The following is a 23,013-nucleotide window of genomic DNA, read 5'->3' on the forward strand; positions in this document are numbered from 1 at the left end:
GTCTAGTCTAAAGCAATTTTTTTAATCTCAGAGATTTAACATGCTATTTGGGGGGATTCTGGGAATTGAAGTCCACACATCTTAAAACTTGGGATTGAGAAACTCTCTTCTAAGGGAGAAGCGGAACCGGCAATGCGCGCGGGTTTAATACTGGTCTCCATGGTGATTCGTCTCGTGAACGGAACACTCCTTTAGAAGCCTTTGTTTCGAGTCGGAGAAAAGACGCGGAGGGACTTAAGGGGCGGCAAGCTTTTTCTCTCGCCATGGAGGCGGCCGGAGGGGTCTTCCCGTTCCGCGACGTCCGCTGGGACCCAGACCCGATGCTGGAAGCTCACCCGGCGGTGCGGCTGCCGGCTCCGGTTCCTCTAGTGCTGGATAACGGTTCGTTCCAACTGCGTTTGGGCTGGGCCTGCCCGCAAGCCGCGGTGCCCGGCGAGCCCTTGCTCCAGTTCCGCTCCTTAGTTGCTCGAAGCCGGGGAGCTCGCGGCGGCGCTGGCCCGGAAACCCAGGTGGGCAACGATCTGGGCAGCCCCGAACCCCTCCGATGGCTTCTGCGCTCGCCTTTCGACCGCAACGTGCCGGTTCAGATGGAGCTGCAGGAGCAGCTCTTTGATCACGGCTTCCAGCGCCTGGGCGTCTCCTCGCAGGTAAGGAAGGCAGAAGTTGCGCGCCCGTTGGTCCCGTTGGATCTTCAGCCGCGACAGTTGAGAAGCTTTCAAATCGGTTTGGACTGGTTTGCTGGGCATGGCAGGGGAAAGATACTGTAAAATCTCCATTCCCACCCCGCTCCAGGGGATGGATACTGTAAAATCTCCATTTTTCTCCCCAATCCAGGGGAAGGTTACTGCAAAATCCTCATTTCCTCCCGATCAGTTGGGACTTGGGAGGCAGAGAATAGATGGGGGCTGGGCCAGTCAGAATTTTTACTACCGGTTCTCAGAACTACTCAAAATTTCCGCTACCAGTTCTCCAGAACTAGTCAGAACCTGCTGAAACCCACCTCTGGTTAGAATCCCTAGTGCCACGTAAGGGGGTGAGCTTGTCCCAGCTTCTGCCAACCTGGCAGTTCAAAAGCATGGAAAAAATTGCAAGTAGAAAAATAGGGACCACCTTTGGTGGGAAGATAACAGCATTCCGTGCGCCTTTAGCGTTTTATCATGCCAGCCACATGACCAGGGAGACATCTTCAGACAGCGCTGGCTCTTCGGCTTTGAAACAGAGATGAGCACCACCTCCTAGAGTCAGGAACGACTAGCACATATGTGTGAGGGGAACCTTTACCTTTAAAGGAAATGGATTCAGTTGTAACATTTGTACAGAAGGCCTTTCTGGGGCTCAACAAATTTTTCTGCGTGGGAAGCAAGCATTGCCACCCTAACTGATGTTCACTAGAATTCATACCGCAGTGACTGTAAGTCCAGTAAAGCTGGAATGCATAAATTAGTGACTTGGGGTTACATCAATAAATGTCTTCAAACAAACAAGTCCAGTGTTCTTCCAAACACATTGGGAGAAGATAATATAAGGCTTTTCTTCAGAGATATGGGATGTGTAGTTAGCAAAATATATATAGAAATACAGAAGTGGGCTCTGCTCTATAGGTGTGTATTCAGGATATGAAGGACTAGTGCATTATGTATTGGGTATGTTCGCCACCTTGAATTATATATTGAAAAGGAGGCATAAAAGCATAATTATCTTATTGAAGCATGTAAAGAGCACCTTTTGCATATTTGGGGCACATATAACATTACATTTACAAGGGTTAAATGAAAAAAAATGTGCCATCTCCAAAATTTCAGTTTAAATAGGACATTTTAATAAATAAAATAATAAATAGAATAATAATACATAATAAATAAAAATAAATAATTCCTGAAATGAGCCATTTTGGTTTAATTGTTAATGCACCAGACTAGAAAGCAGGAAACCATGAGTTCAAGTCCTGCCTTTGCTATCAAGGTCATCTGGGTAACTTTGGGCCAATCACTTCTTTTTGTTGGTAAAATAGGAGGAGGAAAGTGCTGGATATGTTCACTGTTTTTAGATATTTGTAAAAATAATAAAGGTGAGATACAATTACATAAATAATAAATGAACTCTTTTGTTTCCTCCATATACTTTTCCACATAATCACCATCATTTGCTATGCACTTTGGGGAACAATGGAGAAACTTCTTAAAACTGTCATTAAAGAACTCCACGCTGATCCTGATAGTCCTTTTCTATCTCTTCATTTGAGTCAGATACCCATGAGATATTATTCTTTCCATTTTCCAAAAAGGTAGAAGTTGCATGGCATCAAATCTGGACTGGCAAATGGTATTAAAGAGAGAGATCAACTTTACAGTTGTTATTATTCCTATCTTTTCTATAGTTGGTCAATTCAAGCAGCAAACATACCCTAACATTCCTGCCTTCTATTTTCTCACAACAACAAGCCTGTGGGGTAGATTGGGATGAAAAAGTGTGATTGGCTCAAAGTCTCCTAGATTCTAGGCCAGCACCTTAACCATTACGTACATGGCTCTTGAGTGGCATTTGGGGTGTGAGACATGGCATTGTCATACATTCTTGTGCTTCTGAATTGTTGTTTCAAAGTATTAAGTGTTGCAATGTAGCACTCCAAGTTGATAGTGGTGCCAGCTTCACCATGTGAATAATACCATCTATATTCCAAACACCTGTACCTGACTTTTCCGGCTGCAACCTGGATTTTGTATTTTTTTTCCTCAAAGATAAAATTTTATGATGATTTCCCAGAAAAGGACACTTTATTTCTGGTCATAATAATAGGCTCATGTTGTTGTAACAGCACAGGTGTTACAGTGCTGTGAAGAAATTCCTTACCTTTATTTTCATAACATGACACTTGCTGACAGCTGTTGAAGGTTTCATCTATGCTGTCAGCATGTAAAAAACCGTCTTGCATGAACTTTCTGGTATTGAAAAACATCAAGAATGTGATACACATGTTTCTGGAAAATGTCAAAATTGTCTTTGAGTGATTCATCAGCTGCCCAATTAGTTCATCAACTTTTCTCATTTATAACGGGATGCTTGCTGCCACAGATTGTCCACTTTATACATAAATCAGCTCTTCACCGTCTTTACATTTTTTGTTCCAGTGATACATAGGATAGTGCTGATGATAATAGTACCATAAAAAACCTGCATTCATTGTTGAACTTCATGTGGAGAGACTCCACCAGCAGTCAAAAATTAAATCGGGGCATTGCTTAAAGTGCAGTGATTATTTCTGTCTTATGAACAGCAGCAATACAATCTTTTCTCACACTTCCCCAACTGAAGTGAAAGAAGCAATGCTAAAGAATGTGTCAGAGCTTCTGTATACCAGTGTAACAATCTTTTGGCAACATACAACATTGGAGTCATTTATTTTCATTCAGCCCTTATCTTACAGGGCTGGTCTGTAAATATCAGGTAAACATTAGATGGTGTCAAATGCTTGGAATGGTTTGCCAGACTAGAATGGGTAACCCTGGCATCACTATTAATTTATATATATATATTTAAAAAATGGAAGTATTTTGCGCCTAAAAGAAGGGAGAGGAAATGATACCACAAAGTATATGGAAGATGCCGGATTGTCAGTCTTTGGTGTTGGATACTTCCAAATCATAAAAATGCTTTTTCCCTTTTGGTATATATTAAATATTTTTCACAGAGAGCTCAAGTGCATATTGTTTTCCTAGCACTTGAACTCTCAAATCCATATTATTTTGTAAAAAATAAAAGTAGTACCTGAGCCTTAGGCAAAGAATGTGCTCTCAAAGAGTTGGAATGAGATTAGAATTATATTGTGCATGCATCCCTGGTGATTAAATTAATAGAAACATACAAATGCCCAGTTTGCAAAATTGCTTTCTACATGGCTAATCTGCAGAGTAAATTAGACAGTCCAGCTTTTTTGTGGGAAAAAGTTCAATTATGAAACATTGCTATTTCCAAGAAAGAGTACATTAACCAAGTATCAGAACAGCAGAATTCTTGTTTTTTAAATGTTGCAAAAAGTCACTTAAGCTTTTTTGTTGAATGGTGAACAGAATCTGTGGTATGCAGATTATGCTTCTAGAAAAATCCTTCTATGTTCATTAATGCATATATACACATTTTAGTTTGTATATCTGTGAAAGAACACATAAGTTATAAGTAATATGTATCAAAGATACCATGTTTTGGGGGTTATGTCCTTAAATGTAAAATTAATTTTTAAATGCTCTGTTTGTAGGAATTTGTAATAAACATCAGTGACCTCAACATGGTGATATATGCATCATGAAATCTGTACATATTATTTGTCATGTCATTTGATGAAGTTACAATGTAGAAGTCATCATTTCATCTCTCTTCACTGTCCCTATTTATGAGTATAGCTACATTGATCTTCTTAAACTGTCTTGTTGAGGATTCATAGATTGTCACTTCTTGTCTTAATTTTGTTATAGGGCTGTGTTGACCATCCAATTGTGATAACAGAGGCTGTCTGCAATCCTCTCTATTCAAGGCAAATGATGTCAGAGCTCCTATTTGAATGTTACCAGGTTCCAAAGGTTTCTTATGGTGTGGACAGCTTGTACAGTTTCTATCATAACAAAAGACAAGACTGGCCTTGCAGTGGGCTTATAGTTTCTTCTGGATACCAGTGTACTCATATTTTACCAGTCTTAGATGGCAGGTGAGTTATTTCCTGTTTACCAATAGAATGTAATTTTTCATAAATTACTGAATAATTTACGTTGTGTGTATGTACAATTTAAACTTCTGGCCTGGGTTTGGGATAGTTGGTGCCTTGATAAATAACTTTCACTGAAGAAGAGACAGAAGCCTGACTCTGTCTTCCTGAATTCTTTCACTGATTTTTAATAGAATTAATTAAGATGCTTTTCATTATTATATTCCTCATTGGGACTTGGGTGCACACACTTGGGTGTGAGATCAGTTCCATAGGCAGTGTGGAAGGCTTTGAGATATCTATAGGTTTAGTCTTTTTTATATATATACTTTCTTTTTAATATCTACAACAAAGAACTGCAACTTTTTTCTCTAGGGCTACACCATATATACGGTATCAGTGTTCCGAGTAATGCACCCATTGGAAGCAGAACTCCGGGCAGGTAGATTCCTCTAAAAACATGTTTATTGGATGCACCATATCGGCACAACCGGTGAAAACCAACTCTAAAAGTTCCCATGGTTTTCACCTAATTAAAAGAGAAAAACTTTCCCCCTTCCAGTTGTCATCAGTCACATTGTCCAATGAATACAGCTGGTAGGCTCCTCTCCTCCTTCATCAGCCACTTGTTATGATGACCTTGGTTCCCACAGGAAAAGTTTTTATTTTGACTGTAAGGTGACCTATTTACTTCCCCCCCTCCCCTTCTTTCTCAGGCTTCGTGGCAACTGTGATGCAGCACAAGATGGCTTCAGCCAGGTTCACTTCAGAGTTGACATATGGGCAGCAAACAAATTTAATAAATAAATTAAAATAAATAAATATTGATGTCCACACTCTAAAAGTAGTGCTGGGAATGATGAACAGTTTTTTGAAAGGAAACTTCAGGAGTTAGGTAAAATGTGCTCTGTAATACTCTGCAAGCTTTAAGTCATCCAAATTACTCTAGTGCTGCTTAAAGTTCTGCAAATTCCCGAAATGCAAAAAAAAAAAAAAAAGTTAGCATATTTTATTTGGGCAGGAATGTGGTGCTTTTGACTCCAGAAGTATACTGATGGGTAGCATATTGTCCTTGGACAGTTGTTGTTATTCCCCAATCTACATTAACCTGCTAACATAAATTAGAAAAATGCAATCACAAGTTGGCACAATGTCGTTCTTTTTCTTTTTCATCTTCTAATTTCAAGGAAGTAATGGAAAAACCCTAGAGAGGCCTATGTGCGCAATTTAGGTTTAATGAGAAATGAGCAACCTTAAATATGCGCAAGATAAGATTGAAATCTGCATTAGAGAATGTTCTCATCTCAGTGGAAGTATATAACTAAAGGGCCAGTTTAGCTATTTGGAGCTCTCTTGTAATTAGTGACTTTATTTGTAATATATTCTGCTAAACATTATAATGGTTTCTATGGATTTGCCTTGATGTGTTGTATAATGTGGCCATTGAAGTTTATTGAAGTTTTATTGAATATTAATTTAATAATTACTATTGAACTTTTATTGAATAAATGTTAAGCCACTGAAGAAACAGTGTTTAGAGTACAACCACTATTTACATGTAATTTTGGACATTAGCAATGTCTTTATTTAAAGAATACTATGCTTATATATTTAGTTTGTATGTTTTATGATGTTCAAGCTTGATTTTAATAATCTATTGTGCTAAAAATCTCAGATGGTACGAAATATGGCAGTTAAAAATAACTAGCAGAAACTAATTTTCATTCTGTTCTGTATCACTTATACTGGCTGCTTATCATTTTTCTGACTCACCCAATTTAATGCCCTGACAGAAGTTGAGAACCAAATCAATCCTTCTTCTTAGTTGTCCTAAATCTCTTATGTAGCCTTTGGAGTGGATTAAATATATATTTTCTTTTATTCAATAGGATTCTCTCTCTCTTGGATAATTTTTATTTTAAGCATAATTTAATTTTTTGTGAATTGGGATATTTTAACTGTATTTTGATTATTTCTTGTATCCACCAGTATTGAAGATTTCTTAAGAGTTTCCATTACATGAGTGAAAACCAACCAATATTGATGATAATATTGACTGTGGACATGACATAAATGGCTGCTTGAAAAGTCTTTAGAACTTGGATTCTGATAGAATGAAACTGTTCCATGCAGCCTAATTTTTCCTCCATTTTTATGAAATGTTAGGTTAGATGCACGAAACTGTAAGCGCATAAATCTTGGAGGATGCCAGGCGGCTCTTTATCTCCAGCGCCTCCTGCAATTGAAATATCCAGGACATTTTGCTGCCATCACGCTTAGCCGTGTGGAAGAAATACTCCATGAACACAGCTATATCGCAGAGGATTATAAAGAAGGTAAGGCATTGCTATCAACAGTTATCATGCAAGTTTATTTCTTTTGTGTCATCTGATTTTGTAAAACATGACGTTTGGCAGTCTTACAAAACTAGAGTGAATTTTATATTACTAAAGCAGGAATGTCAAACTCGCAGCCTGCAGGCCGGATGGGTTACAAGCTGGCTCCGCCCCACCTGGTTTAGCGAAGGGGGAAAAAGTCCCGACATGTCACATGACGCTGCCGTGACAACGCGTTTGAGACCCCTGTACTAAAGAGATCGGAAAGCATCTAAAATTGCTTTGACTCTGTTTGCAAATCTGAATAAGGTATTAGAAAATATGTAATTATTACAGTATCCAAAAATATAGTATTTTAGTTTAGTTCTAACAAATAATAGTTTAGTAGCACTAGTTTTTCCACAAAAAGCCAATATCCTCTTAATCAAAAGAAAATAGAAATGTGTTGTAAGCAGGAGACTCCTGAACTGAATGGGAAAGCATAGTTGGTTTTGGTTGTAACTGTGTTCCATTAAAGGACCAGGCTAGCATGCTGTGTAAGTCAGCCACAGTGGCTTATTTCAAAAAACTCAGTTAAATAAATGATGTCTTAATATAAATGCAGCCAATGTATTTTCAGTGAATAGGATGAAATAACCATAGCTTTATCTAAAGAATACAAATCTTTTAACATGCTTTGATTTTATATATCTGGAATCATTGGAACAAATTCTGTGTTTGGTTCTTCAGTCCAGGAAGTTCAGCAAACAGGGTGTAGCAGCTAAATACATATTCTTGGTTAAATCAACAAATGTGTTTAGAGTGACTAGAGAGGTGAAAAATGAATTCATTGGAAAATTGTGTTTGCATTGTAAAAATAGACACCAATATATGCATGTTGTTCTCTGTTGTTGCAGTTTTATATTTTAAGAATTAAGCACAAAGCCAAATGATTAATATAGTAACATAGGGATTGGGTAGCATGTTTCATTTTTTTATATTTTTCTTTAACTTACTGTATATCATGAATGATTTGATATAATCTCTTACATTTTAAAATATAGGATATGAAAAACTGTAAACTGCCAAGACCCTTTCTCATAATTAAAATATATATAATTAGAGTACATAAATACTTTATTTGGAAGTTTTGTACTTTCATCATTGTTTAGATCCAAACAAAATAATTAGAGTAAGATTGTTGAAAACAGTGGAATTTAAGATGGACTTAATTAATTTTAAGTGTTGATTTTGGTGGATGTACTGTAATTATGCTACCAATTGGATATAAGATAATTGGATATACCCACCCTAAAATCCATTTGAACTCTACTTTTCACTTTATTGGAAAGCTGTTAAAACATGGCAGTTGATCATGCTGATTGCTAAGTTTCATTAATGCATGCTGTTTGCCTTTTCTGGCCTCTTAGTTTGCACTGGAATTTTCTCAGAAAATACTATTTTTCCCTGCAGTTTCTGTTTTTTGACATCAGATAAATACAGTTTCTTGTTTCTTCGCTCATATAGATTGTTGCAATATTATAAAAGTCATGTAGGTTTTCCCACAGCAGGCAATTTATTTATTAAATATTGGGTAGAAGTTAGTTTTCTCTTTCCTGTCACCCTCTTCCCCCTCCCCCCCAAAAAAATATCCTACATTGCTTTTTCTTAATTGCTCAGGGCATTCGAATAGGACTTTATTGATCAAAAATTATTACTATGATTGTTCTGAGCAAAAATCATTACTGTGATTTGAACAGAGATGCAAAAGTGGCGATCACCTGAATACTATGAGAACAATGTGCATAAGATGCAGCTGCCTTTTTCAAATAAGCTCCTCGGGAGCACTGTCACGTCTGAGGAGAAGCAAGAGCGACGGCAGCAACAACTTCGACGGCTTCAGGAACTTAATGCTCGCCGTCGAGAAGAAAAGCTTCAGCTGGATCAAGAGAGACTGGAACGGCTTCTTTATGTTCAGGTAACTCCATGCACTGCCGGAATTGGAGTTTTAGTTTGGAGGAAGTAAAAAATGAGAAGCTGAGGGAGGATTATTCTTGGAATTGTATTCTCAATAAAATATTTGTTCCCAGAGGGACATTTTCATTTTATTCAAGTGAAGGAATTAAAGATGTTAATCAATTGCCAGCAAATAACAAGTTGCTTATTTAGGAATCAATTTGGTTCTCTTTTTTAGATGTAATTTTTCTGCAGGAATTCGGTTAGTTATAATAAAAAATAGACGATGAAGGCTAGTGATTTGTCGCAGGTTAATAGTAAAAGTAGATTCTTATTAATGCTTCCTTTTGTAGGAACTGCTAGAAGATGGCCAGGTGGATCAGTTTCACAAAGCTTTGGTGGAACTGAACATGGACTCTGCTGAGGAACTGCAGTCTTATATCCACAAACTAAGTTTGGCCATTGAGCAAACTAAGCAGAAAATCCTCCAGGCAGAAGTTAGCGTCGAAGTGGATGTTGTGGACAGCAAGCCAGAGGTATCATACATGGGAATCTATATTTGGGAAACAGTTTTAAGATTTGTTCTCTTGGTTGTACTGCAACTTCACACAAGTATATACATTTCTCTCTTCTATTCCTCTTTGTTTTGCCATCTTTAATTCTGTCCTTAAGTCATTTGCAGCATGACAAGACGGTGATACTTTTTTCTGAAAAACAAATGTATTCCAATAGGATTAGAGAGAGGTTTTTTGTGTGTGGGAGGGGAACCTCTGGGGAAATTGTAAGGAGGGAAATGTCCTTGCTTAAAACAACCAACCAAAAAGAAATCCATGAAGATTGAACAGACTTAGATAGTACTGAATGCAGCCTGGAAAAATATGAGCAACACAAGTTAAAACTTTCATGTTTTGTAATCCCAGCTCCTTGCAGCCCTATCTAAAGTATTTACACAACTTTGTTTTAGCACTCTTAAGAAAAACTGATTTATTCATAGATTAAATAATGCATATTTAAGGCCAAAGGGTCAGAAGATAAAGCCGGTTTAAGTTGGAAGTGTGACAAATTTCTCTCTTTATTATTGTTCCCCAACCACTCAAGTTTCACTAGCAGAAAAAAACTCAGGACACTGAAACAGGTGCATATTAGAACATTGTAGTAATGATTGAGGAAATGGGAACAAAGTAGGTACACATACGCTCTACTAGTTCTGAGTTATTTTGTTCAATGAGTATACTTAGCAGAATTGCCATCACTGAACCTTATAAAATGATCTAGGATTCTTGCTAGACTTAGACTCATGCAATTGCTAGAACTATTGTGTCAAATTATGGCAAAAGGAGTAGAAAAAAGCAGGAAGTGACCATGAGCTGTGGATATTCATGGGTAGCTAACAGCTTTGCAGGCTTCATTTCTGAGCCTTTGTTTTTCATACTAGCTAAATTCCTTTTTTATTGTTGCTATATAGGTTTGTTTCCTTGAACATTTTTTAAAAATGCTTTTTGCACATCTTTGGGGGAAAAGAGATGATCTGAAGATAATTACATCTTTCAAGCAATATATTTGATGCATTCATTTTGCTTGTATGCACAGGAATGTTTAATATCTATATGTAAATGTTTATTTTAAACTGTGAGGATTACTTTTTTCATATTTGCCACCTTTAAAAATAGTATATTTGGAGTGGAATTGAAAAAACACATTCTTGGAATGTAATTCCCAAACCCAATGTTGCATAATACCTCTAAATAATCAACCATAGATTTAAAACCTAATCTAATAATTAATTTTTACTTGCTGATACCTTTAGTCACTATGTATGTGAATGCATGTGTGTTCTTTCAATTTAGCAGCTCTTTTGTGTTGTTCTTTGGGATGATAACCCCCATAGTTGCTCTATGAGGGAAATGGTTGATTTTTAAATATGACAGAAATAAAATAAAAACTAAGTGTTCCAGCTGAAATTACCAAGTTTCTCAAATTCGAGACTTAATTTGTCAGCAAATGTTTATTTAAAAAGATTGGTTAACAGGAATAAGGATGAAATATTTGATGAGTTTACTGGTGAGTTTAAAAATATGACAACCCTGAGGCATCTTGAAAATTAGGCTAACCCTGTTAGAGACTGCTTGAAATGAAATGATCACAGTTTGGAACAGAGGAATATTTCTGGAACATCAAACTTGTCCATTTAAAATAATTGGAAATTTGAAAATCTACTTTCACTTTAGTGTGAACTTCATTCTGAAGGAAATAAGATTTACAGAATTTGGAAGTTTAAGAATATTTGTCTCTCTTCAGAAAAAAAAAGCATTGGTTTGGTTAATTGGTTATAGCACCTTTTAGAACATAACATATTCATCCTATCTTATGTGTTTTGTTTTCCTTGAAATAACTTGTTTTTTTCTTCCAAGATTCCTGACCTTGATCCGTTGGGCAGTGAACAGTCCATGGAAGATGTAGAAAGTGTGAATGATTTTGAGCCTTTATTTGCTGAGGAGCAACCTGAAGTTGAAAAACCAGTTACTACAGTGCAGGTTTGTTTTTAAGTAGACAATCTCAATTTCAGATAAATGTTTGTTTATTTGTTTAGAAGAGCAAACAGCTTACAGTATTTTACTGGAATCTCTTTCTCTGCAATTTTTTTTTGGGGGGTGGGGGGGAGTGATTTCTGTAGATAAATCTCTCCTTTACCTGAAACTTTCCCGCTGCTCATGCAGTTGCATTGCTCTCAATATGTAGAAGATGAAACAGCTTTACTCTCTTGAAATCTCTCTCCAATCTCTGCTGTGCCAGGGATGGGATTGGGGGGGCGGGGGAAGAGATAAGCAGAAGTGTTGCCTCAATCATATTTACAATCATTTTTTTTAGAAAGCAATTCATCTGCTGTTTTCTTTTATTGCAATCCACTTGTGTGCAATTGAAATCGGAGCGGGAATTGTCAGGGCAGGCATACCTTATAGCTAGGTTTAACTATGTTGGCTATGTTATGACATCGTAGATGAGTATTTTGAGGTCCTGACTGGTGAACATGGAAGACAAAGGCAATTTCCTGTAATAATTTAACCCAAAACAACTGTGAAATCCAGAGGTTACAAGTGGTGTCTGATATGAAGGAAGTACTGGGAAACATCCTAATTACGTATGTGTGTTCCTGCCAAGGGGGAAAGTGTCAAAAAGTCAGGAAGTAGAAGCAGATGCTGTGAGGAAAAGAAAGCAATTCAGTGAGAAATTAGTATTCTTTGTTATTTCAGTACTATATTGTTATGATGCATGAGTTTATTATTTTTCTCATTCTGTTACAAAATAATGTTTTTGTGGGAAAAAGAAGAGGAAAGTCTAGTACATGATGAGTTTTAGTTTCCTCTGCCTTTTTAATCTTTTATTTCTGGAGTGAAAGCCCTGACAGGCAAGGAAAGATACCTGGAAAATAAGAGGGCAACCATAATAAATGAATCAATTAATTTCTTGTTTCTGGGATAGATTGGATCTATTCCCCTCATAGGCCTTGACCCTTCAGCAGCCTTATTGAGATAGTTTCTGTCTGAGTAGAATCGCCTTCATTTTGCTTCTTTTAACTGCAATACTTTTAGGCATTGCTGTTTGCGTTTTACCATTTTTAGCCCCGGACGTCATGAAGCAAATGGGTTGTTCAGTTTCAGTTGAAAGGGCACAAATGTTGTGTATAGCACTCAGAAATTCACTAGGTGTAACTTTATGTTGAGTATTGCACTGGCCGTAGCATTATTGGGTACAGTATTTTTTCCGCATGTCAGCCTTACGGCTGAGGATTTCAAAGGCTGCAATTCTATTTTTTAAATGCTGTGTAAAATACACAGTGAATTTCTGCTTGTCACTCAGGTGTTAACTTCTAGATGGCAAAACATATAGGATTTCAGCTATGAAAATTTCCACTTAGAAAAGACTGGTAAGCAAGGGAGAAACTAAAACCATGCAATACTAATTCTAACAATATAGATTGAAATTGCCTTTTCCCAGCTTACTGTTCTTCAAATATACTGGGCTCACTTACTTTCCAGCCAGAACGGCTATGGATGACATTGCAGTTTGTCTAAATTTGCTCCAACACTGGAAATTTTTAAGAAAATGTTGGATAACCATCTGACTGAGATGGTGTAGGGTTTCCTGCCTGGGCAGGGGGTTGGACTAGAAGGCCTCCAAGGTCCCTTCCAACTCTGATGTTATGTTATGTTATGTTATGTTAAATAGCATTAAGATTTAGCCATAGCTTTCATGTTACAAACCATATCTTTTCAGTACAATCCAGGTTTAGTGTTTCTGATTGCTTCTGGATCACACTTGCTGTGTTATATTTATTTGTATTGCTATTTGAAAGATAATTTTTTTAAAAATCTGTCCTAATTTACCAAATAAGAGAGTGATGTTCCTATATGTAATTTTAAGCTATAAGACCAGTTCTACTATGTGTAGTCTTGATTCAGTTACTGTAATCCCTGCTTCTGAGTAACTTTTTGTTGACAGACAAGAAATATTTATGTCATTGTTATATCTAATTTTCTAGTTATGTAAATACCTTATAGTTGCTTACAATTAAAATAGTAGAAATGTTCACATTGTAGAGTTTCCGGTTTTCTTTGCAACAAATTATTTCAGTCACTTTATTAAATTACTGTACTACACAACTCAGAAACAAGCCTGTAACTTAGTTTATCTTATCAATGCCTTGCAAAGTAGAGCAAAGAGATGAACTATAGCATCATCATTATCACAACAGTTGAATCATCTTGTCCTATAAGGATAATTTAAATCTTTTGATAGCACCCAAACCTAAACAATCCAAGGAGTTAATTTTTAAAATTCTTAGTGCTGCCTAATTATTAGCACAGTTAAAGATGCTAATCAAGTTTTGGAGAAATTATTATCTCATGTAGAAGCCCTAGTTTCAACTACTTATTTCTACAGTACCACAACAGATATTTTAAAAGATCTTTCCTGCAAATATAGAAACAATGAGAAAAAAAGAGGAACACAGCATGTGGGGAAAATACAGAAAGAAGTGAATGTAGGCCTGGCTCTTCACAACATCACAAATGACTAGGTAGAAGGCCACAGAAGGAAGCAGTTCTTGAAGAGAAGCCAAGCAGCTCAGTCCAGTACAGTGGATTGTGTTTTCTCAAATCTCCTTTTTTTACCATCGGGTTGAAATGGCTATGACTGCAAAAAGGCTGCATTGCAAAAAGAAAATCTGACACATGTGAGGGAAGGAGATAAAATACACTGGAGTTTGACCAATCCAAATTTTAACATCAGAGTGCTTTGAGAAGAGACAATATATTCTAAAGCAGGGGTGTCAAACTCAAGGCCTGCAGGCCAGATCTGGCCCCACGGGGTACTTAGATCTGGCCCGCAGGGTTGGCCTGGAAACAGCCCATGCACCCCACCCCCACCCCGAACTCCATTTTCACTGGCAGAGAGCTATCAAAACAAAGTAAAAACAAAACAAAAGGAGAAATGTTTTCCCTTTTGCATTTGAGCATGCAAGAAGGGACAGGAAAGGAGAAAGGGAAAGAGGAAAGAAAAAGAAAAAGAAGGAAAGATGAGCAAGGAAGAAAAAATAAGGAAAGAAGGGAAGGAAGAAGAAAGAATGAAGAGGGAAGAGGAAAAGGAAGGAAGGAGATTATAATGAGAGTGAGGGAGGGTGTCAGGGAAGTGGACCAGAGGAATGCTGTTGATATAATTTACTTGGACTTCAGTATAGCATTTGATAAAGTAGACCATAACCTACTACTAGATAAAGTAGAAAAATGTGGGTTAGACAGCACCACCACCAGATGGATTCGTAACTGGCTGACCAACCGCACTCAATATGTAGTTCTCAGTGGAACTACATCCAGATGGAGGGAAGTATGCAGTGGAGTACCCCAAGGCTCTGTTTTAGGCCCAGTACTCTTCAATATCTTCTTCAATGACTTGGATGAGGGGATAGATGGGGAACTCATCAAATTTGCAGATGACACCAAGCTGGCAGAAATAACCAACATTCCAGAAGATAGGCTCAAGATACAGAAGGATCTTGACAGACTTGAACATTGGGCGCTTTCTAACAAAATGAAATTCAACAGTGAAAAAAGTAAGGTTCTACATTTAGGCAAAAAAACCCAAAATGCACAGGTATATGTGGTACCTTGCTCAATAGTAGTAATTGTGAGAGGCATCTTGGAGTCCTAGTGGACAACCATTTAGATATGAGCCAGCAGTGTGCAGCAGCTGCCAAAAAAGCCAACCCAGTTCTGGGTTGCATAAACAGAGGGATAGAATCAAGATCACATGAAGTGTTAATACCACTCTATAATGCCTTGGTAAGGCCACACTTGGAATATTGCATTCAGTTTTAGTCGCCACGATGTAAAAAAGATGTTGAGACTCTAGAAAGAGTGCAGAGAAGAGCAACAAAGATGATTAGGGGACTGGAGGCTAAAACATATGAAGAAGGTTGCAGGAACTGGGTAGATCTAGTTTAATGAAAAGAAGGACTAGGGAAGACATGATAGCAGTGTTCCAATATCTCAGGGGCTGCCACAAAGAAGAGGTAGTCGGGCTGTTCTCTAAAGCACCTGAGGGTAGAACAAGAAGCAATGGGTGGAAACTAATCAAGGAGAGAGACAACTTAGAACTAAGGAGAAAATTCCTGACAGTTAGAACAATTAATAAGTGGAACAACTTGCCTGCAGAAGTTGTGAATGTTCCAACACTGGAAATTTTTAAGAAAATGTTGGATAACCATTTGTCTGAAATGGTGTAGGTCTCCTGCCTGGGCAGGGGGTTGGACTAGAAGGCCTCCAAGGTCCCTTCCAACTCTTGTTGTTGTTGTTGTTGTTATTATTTCCTGCCTAAGGAGTTGGCCACCACAGGTGCCTATGACACTTGACCTTGAGCTGGCCACACCCTCAAACAACAACGTCAAGCAACCCTGATGCGGCCCTCAATGAAATCGAGTTTCACACCCCTTTTCTAATGCATTGTTTTTACAGCCCGTGTTTAATCTGGCAGAGTATCATCAGCTCTTTCTTGGCACAGAGAGAATCCGAGTTCCTGAAATTGTCTTTCAGCCATCCCTAATAGGAGAAGAACAGGCTGGGATAGCAGAAACCATGCAGCTTGTCCTGGACAGGTAAAATTACAGACTTCCTGATTTCCTAATTTAAATTGATGTGCTTAAGAATATGTTCTCAGTGTTCAGAGAAAAATGCTTTGAATGATACAGTGAGTTAATATGTAACCATCTAGCTTTGGCTCAATGTGTTGTGCAAACCCTGGCAATTGCATTCATTCAATAAATAATGGTTCAATTAATCATGGATTATAAATTAGGTGAATAAGTGTGTTTTTTACTTATTTGTTTTCAGATTAGCCTGAATAGTATTTATACTATTTTTTTAAATAAGAGAAGAGGGTTTGCATTTGCAGGTTCTGAGAAAGGAAAGTTACACATTTAGCAAAGCATTGTGGGATAATACATGCTTTGTAAACCATTCTGAGCATAACATGGGGTATATTTCCAAGAAAATAAATAAGAGTAGTATAAAACTGTATACTTGACACATTCGATGACACTCTGCTTTCGTGTAACTTTAGAAAATACTGTTCAGTGTGTTGCTGTCATAGCAATTGTGTTTAAAAGTTGTGCTAGACTGGATTAATGCTACACAAAAAAAAAGAGAGACATACAATCTCAGGCACACAGTTCTTTCAAGTAAGGAAAGCAGGGGAAGAATGGAGAAGAGTTGAAATATGAAGTTTGCTATAACCATTTATGATGAGGAAGAAAGAAATTATTTTTTTCCAATTTAGTAAATATATATATATATTTAATTAATTTTCATCACAATTCAACAATATCAGGTCAAACATTGTCCTTTATAAAAGCCATACTTTTTCATGTCTTTATCATATCTAGATTGTATTTGCAATTGAGGCCACCATGATAGTATAATGCCCTGGTCTTCAAGTTCTTGCTTAGATTTTAATTTCTTTTCAATGTCCAAAATATCTTTGTATGTCACAATTTTTTCGAACTTCACCAGATTTGGGTATGTAAAGTCTTCCATCGTTGAGAGCCATTCTGGAATTTTCAAATAAATCTTAGGTTTTACTTTTTGCCCTTACCCATAATAGTGAGTTTCTTATATAGTGATTTTAAAAGTATCTGTGAATTTTATTCTTCTCATACCATTGCTTTAGAGAAGCTTTTATCATCTGGGAAGATTTTATAAATTAGGAAAAAATATTTTTTTTTAAAAAAATCAAACTTTGATTTACTTGAGATCTTGTACTTGTAGGGCTAAGAATTGAGAAGCAATATCTGTAGCAAACATGGGATGAAATATGCCACAAGAGTGCCACAGAGAACAGCCACAAGGAACCCAAGATCTGATTACTTTAAGGAGGTGCAGATGAGTGCACCCTTATATGCTCTTTAGTGCTTTTTTTATCTTTGAATTCTAAGCATTGCACTTCACAGCTTTATACTCTGGAAATCTTTGAAGTTTAAACCAATTTGGGCGCCCTTTAACTTCCTGAATTTTCAGCAATAATCACATGGGCTTCACATAAACATCTGAAAAACGTCGGTCAGAGAGGATGGTTTAACTTGTAGAGATATGTACCATACAGGTGAAACTCGAAAAATTAAAATATCATGCAAAAGTTCATTTATTTCAGTAATGCAACTTAAAACATGAAACTAATATATAAGATAGACTCAGTACATGCAAAGCGAGATAGCTCAAGCCTTGATTTGTCATAATTTTGATGATTATGGCTTATAGCTCATGAAAACCCAAATTCACAATCTCAGAAAATTAGAATATTACATGAAATCAATAAAACAAGGATTGTACATAGAACAATATCGGACCTCTGAAAAGTATAAGCATGCATATGTACTCAGTACTTATTTTGGGCCCCTTTTGCATCAATTACTGCCTCAGTGCGGTGTGGCATGGATGCTATCAGCCTGTGGCACTGCTGAGGTGTTATGGAAGACCAGGATGCTTCAATAGCGTCCTTCACCTCTTCTGCATTGTTTGGTCTCATGTCTCTCATCTTTTTCTTGGCAATGCCCCATAGATACTCTATGGGGTTCAGGTCAAGCGAGTTTGCTGGCCAATCAAGCACAGTAATTCCATGAGCATTGAACCAGGTTTTGGTACTTTTGGCAGTGTGGGCAGGGCCGAGTCCTGCTGGAAAATGAAGTCAGCATCCTCATAAAGCTCGTCTGTGGAAGGAAGCATGAAGTGCTCCAAAATCTCCTGGTAGACGGCTGTGTTGACCCTGAACTTAATGACGCACAGTGGACCAACACCAGCAGATGACCTTCTCCCAAATCAACACAGGGCCGTGGTGTAAGATAGCCTGTTATTAAAACACAGCTGCCTGCAATTACTGCAGGTTCTAGCCCCACCAGGCCCAAGGTTGGCTCAGCCTTTTATCCTTTATAAGGTAGGTAAAATGAGGACCCAGATTGTTGGGGAGGGGCAATGAGTTGACTTTGTAAAATATACAAATAGAATGAGACTATTGCCTTACACACTGTAAGCCGCCCTGAGTCTTCGGAGAAGGGCGGGATATAAATGTAAATTAAAAAAACAACAACACAGACTGTGGAAACTTCACACTGGACTTCAAGCATCTTACGGTGTGTGCCTCTCCATTCTTCCTCCAGACTCTGGGTCCTTGGTTCCAAAAGTTGCTCTCATCAGAAAAGAGGACTTTGGACCACTGAACAACAGACCAGTTCTTTTTTTCTTTAGCCCAGGTAAGACGCTTCTGACGTTGTTTGTTGTTCAGGAGCGGCTTGAAGCCCATGTCCAGGATCTGTCTGTGTGTGGTGGCTCTTGATGCACTGACTCCAGCCTCAGTCCACTCCTTGTGAAAGTCCCCAACACTTTTGAATGGCCTTTTCCTGACAATCCTCTCCAGGCTGCGGTCATCCCTGCTGCTTGTGCACCTTTTTCTTCCACACTTTTCCCTTCCACATAACTTTCTATTTATGTGCTTTGATACAGCACATGTATCACATGTGCCACATGTACACTTTGGGAACATCCAACTTCTTTTGCAATTACCTTTTAAGGCTTTTCCTCCTTATGGAGGGTGTAAGTGATGGTTTTCTGCACAACTGTCAGGTCAGCAGTCTTTCTCATGATTGTGATTCCTACTGAACCAGACTGAGAGACCATTTAAAGCCTCAGGAATCCTTTGCAGGTGTTATGGCTTAATTAGCTGATTAGGGTGGGACATTTTGAGCCTAGAATATTGAACCTTTTCACAATATTCTAATTTTCTGAGATTGTGATTTTGGGGTTTTCATGAGCTGTAAGCCATAATCATCAAAATTATGACAAATCAAGGCTTGAACTATCTCACTCTGCATGTACTGAGTCCATCTCATATATTAGTTTCACGTTTTAAGTTGCATTACTGAAATAAATGAACTTTTGCATGATATTCTAATTTTTTGAGTTTCACCCATAGGTAAAATACTTCAGGGGAAAGGGAACTAAGCTATTGCTTATACACTGAAAGATTCCTGTGTCAATAGTCAGACAAAAAAGAACCTTAAATGTTTTAATAACAGGGTTGGGTTTTTATCTTTTTTTAGATATTCTAAAGATCAACAGGAAAAGCTTGTTCAGAATGTCTTCCTCACTGGTGGAAATGTGATGTATCCTGGAATGAAAGAGAGAATCCAGAAAGAATTGCTTGAAATGAGGCCATTCCAGTCATCCTTTCAGGTAGAGTATTGTCTTTGCCAATTGAACGGAAAAATTCAAAAGTTTTATATAGTGAAATATTCAGCATTCCATCATCAGATATTCTCAGATTTTGTGTGCTATTTATTTTATTTATGTGTCACTGATCTCACCAAGATGTGACTCTAGGCTGCTATTAATACAGTTACTGGAAGTATGCTTCCTAAAAGAATTCACTTGGCTACCTGAGGAAACAGATGGACCTTTGATTTTATCCAACAAGATTATTTTATTTTCAGAAGGTTTGACACATGTTTGCTTTTAAATATATCCTACTTTCCTATTTATCGGTGTGCATACAGCAACTGACAAATTATAAAAATGCAATCATATATAAACGATGGAATGTTAAAAATCAAAGTCATAGAAACCTGATTTGCAGGAACGTAAGCACGTATTTCAGAAGAAAAAAATTCCATTAAAAAAAAATCCATAAGAGGGGAATCCCATAGTCACCTCCCTAGGAAAGTGAAGACCGAAGCATTCATAAAGAGCCGTTCTCATGAGAACCTATCTATCCCTTCCAAGTTCATCTTAAGAAGCAGGTATTTTGTGCAAGAAGAAACAGTTCTTGCAATTATTTCTACCAAATAGTTTTGTTTATAAATTGTCTCTATGGTGTGATATTCTTGTTGCCATGCAGGTGCACCTTGCTTCTAATCCTGTTCTTGATGCATGGTACGGAGCTCGGGATTGGGCACTGGAGTACATGAACCGTGAAGAAGGCTGGATAACTAGGAAAGATTATGAAGAGAAAGGTGGTGAATACCTTAAGGAACACTGCGCTTCCAATGTCTATGTGCCTATCCGTCTCCCAAAGCAAGCACCACGGACTGCCGAACCATCAGCATCAAGTAAAGTGCCAGGGACTGCCACAAATAGCATCTCTGAGCAAACATGATAATGTATATTATTTTTGGACAAAGGTTGTTGCTTTCCACAATTACAAGACAGTCTGCAGAATTGGATGTGCATTTCAAAGACATCTATTGGGCATCTCAGTCAAGGTACTTCTATATCTTAAAAAAGCAGCTATACGTTTTCTTTTTCCTATGGCAGAAAATGTTGAGTGACCTATGTTTGTGGTTGCCATGGGAAAAAAGGACTCCAGTACATCAGTTCTTGGTGTAAAAGAAACAAATGAATATTTCAAAGAAAATGCTTACTAGCTTAATTGAATCAAACATATAATGTGTTTTATATTAATAAATTGTTGCCAAGGCTGTTGGTTACATCAATATCTTGTCTTGGGTTTATTTCATTTCATTGTTAATATGTCAACATAATAATTTCCAGAGGGAAAGTAACAGTACTGAGTTTCAGGAAGAACAAAATATTCTCAAAAAATACACATGTTTATATGTGTAGGGAAAACTGCAGCACTGGCAATGTTAGTCCAGAAGAGGGAGCACTATCCAAAGAAAAATGATGTTTAGGAAGAACATAACATTATCAAAATTACAGTTTTCATGGATGTGGAATAGTGCAAATGTCTATCTATCTTTTTTAACATAGAGATTTTTAGTGAATTGGCATCATAATGAATCATAATTATTCTTATCCAAAAAAAGCAGTTTAAACATGCATAAAATAAAGCTCCACTCATGGTAGCCGTGTAGTGTTTTCAGCAAAACCTAATCTCAATATCAGTTGTGACTACATTTCAGTTATGGCAGCATTCAACAATGAATTGAATCCAGTTGTGCTGTGTTTATAATTCCCAGCATATCCAGCCAAGGGTGTGACTTAATTAAAGAAAGGTTGAACAAATAATGGATCTGAATATAGATTAATTTCTTATAGATTGATTATTTGCTTTTTTACATTAAGCAGCCATTCTTTTTTTTATTTGCCATGTTGGAATCTACTGGAAACCTAAGCATCACTTTTTCAAATAAGATTCATAGTTATATCTTGATGAAAAAGTGTAAATTTAGCAACTTTAGAGAAGAAAAGCAATAGGGATACAACCCAAATTATGATCCAATTTCTGTCATTCAATCGTTGTAGTTCTCTTTAGGTAAAAGAAGAATGCTGTCTATTAAAAACAGTTACAAGGTTTTGCTTATATAAAATGCTGAAGCTATTTCAGTTCTTTAATAGTCATATTCTTATATGATTTAGTTTAAAATTTGTTTTGATAGCTCCTAACATTACTTTATTTGCTGTATTTACTAATTTTTTCTCTAAATAGTGGTTTCAGTTTGGATCTTTGATAATACAGTCAGAGAGACTCAAAAGTTTTGCTTTTTCTCTCTTCTTTTGGGGGCAAACATTCTAATTCCCTGGTTGTCTTTTGAGGTGTTTTTTTTTCTTAATCTCTATTTACTGTCTACTTACTCAATGGATCAACAAATTTTCCTTATACTAATTCTTAAAAATCTCATCATTTCAAACCTGAGTAGCAAAAGTCCACTAAAGGTTATAGTAAAGGATTAAGGTAGGTGGTGATAATATGAGAGGCAGTTTGGTCTAATGCAGAGGTGTCAAACTCAAGGCCCGCAAGTCGGATCTAGCCTGCAGTGTGGTTGGATTCAGCCCGCGTGGCCATCCTGGAAACTCTAAGGGGCCGGCCCAAGTCACTTTGGCCCAGCCCATGCCATCTTGAAGGACAAGCCTCCCTCCCAGTGCCCCACCCACTGGAGACCATTGGATTCCCTCCCCAACCCCACCTGCCCCCCATAGGCACCACCCACATGAGCAATGTCAAGCTGGCCACATTCCTGGGCCAAGCCCATTCAGCAGCGACCACCCCAGCCATGCCCTTCCCCCCGCCCCCGGACTCCACAGGACAATCAATGTTGATCCAGTCTTCAGTGAAATTGAGTTTGATACCCCTGGTCTATGGTTAAGGCACCAGGCTAGAAAGCAGGAGATCGTGAATTCAAGTCCTGCCTTACAGCTGTGAAAGTCAGCTGGATGACCTAGGATCAGTCATTCTCTCTCAACCCAATTCCCTTCTCAGGATTCTTGTGGGGAAAATAGGAGGAAAGTGTTTTGGATTTGGAGGGATATGAATAAATAAATAAAATATCTATTTTAACCCTGATTAAATAAACCCACTTTATATTTCTTTCTTTTACTTTTAACACTCTTCATTTTTAGTCCTTTCAAATAATGTCCCAGAATTTTATTTCTTTTCATTTTTTCTTGTCTTCTCATAAAATTCTTCAAAGCTTTAACAGCTAGTTCTATAAATCCAATATAGGAATATTATCCAGGTCACTCTGGTTAGTTGTTTGTATATTCCATT

At 37.5% G+C, this 23,013-nt stretch overlaps 1 protein-coding gene across 1 annotated transcript; it reads left to right on the forward strand.

The window, feature by feature from the left end:
- Window positions 1-122: 122 nt before the first annotated feature.
- On the forward strand, window positions 123-20,998 carry ACTR5 (actin related protein 5). Its single transcript, XM_058178132.1, has 9 exons — window positions 123-647; window positions 4,470-4,699; window positions 6,863-7,032; window positions 8,772-8,989; window positions 9,321-9,503; window positions 11,379-11,501; window positions 15,978-16,117; window positions 19,610-19,742; window positions 20,404-20,998. Exons 1-9 carry the CDS (start codon window positions 264-266, stop codon window positions 20,659-20,661), a joined length of 1,839 nt encoding a protein of 612 aa, XP_058034115.1. The 5' UTR covers window positions 123-263; the 3' UTR covers window positions 20,662-20,998.
- Window positions 20,999-23,013: the final 2,015 nt, after the last annotated feature.

The sequence above is a fragment of the Ahaetulla prasina genome, chromosome 3, assembly GCF_028640845.1.
Source record: "Ahaetulla prasina isolate Xishuangbanna chromosome 3, ASM2864084v1, whole genome shotgun sequence".
Lineage (NCBI taxonomy): Eukaryota > Metazoa > Chordata > Lepidosauria > Squamata > Colubridae > Ahaetulla > Ahaetulla prasina.

Bases quoted from the DNA above. Each gene is read 5' to 3' on its own strand.
- ACTR5 (XM_058178132.1), top strand. From the start codon at position 264: ATGGAGGCGGCCGGAGGGGTCTTCCCGTTCCGCGACGTCCGCTGGGAC. The intron at 8,990-9,320 runs GTAACTCCATGC...TTCCTTTTGTAG, and splicing joins AACGGCTTCTTTATGTTCAG to GAACTGCTAGAAGATGGCCA. The intron at 19,743-20,403 runs GTAGAGTATTGT...GTTGCCATGCAG, and splicing joins CATTCCAGTCATCCTTTCAG to GTGCACCTTGCTTCTAATCC.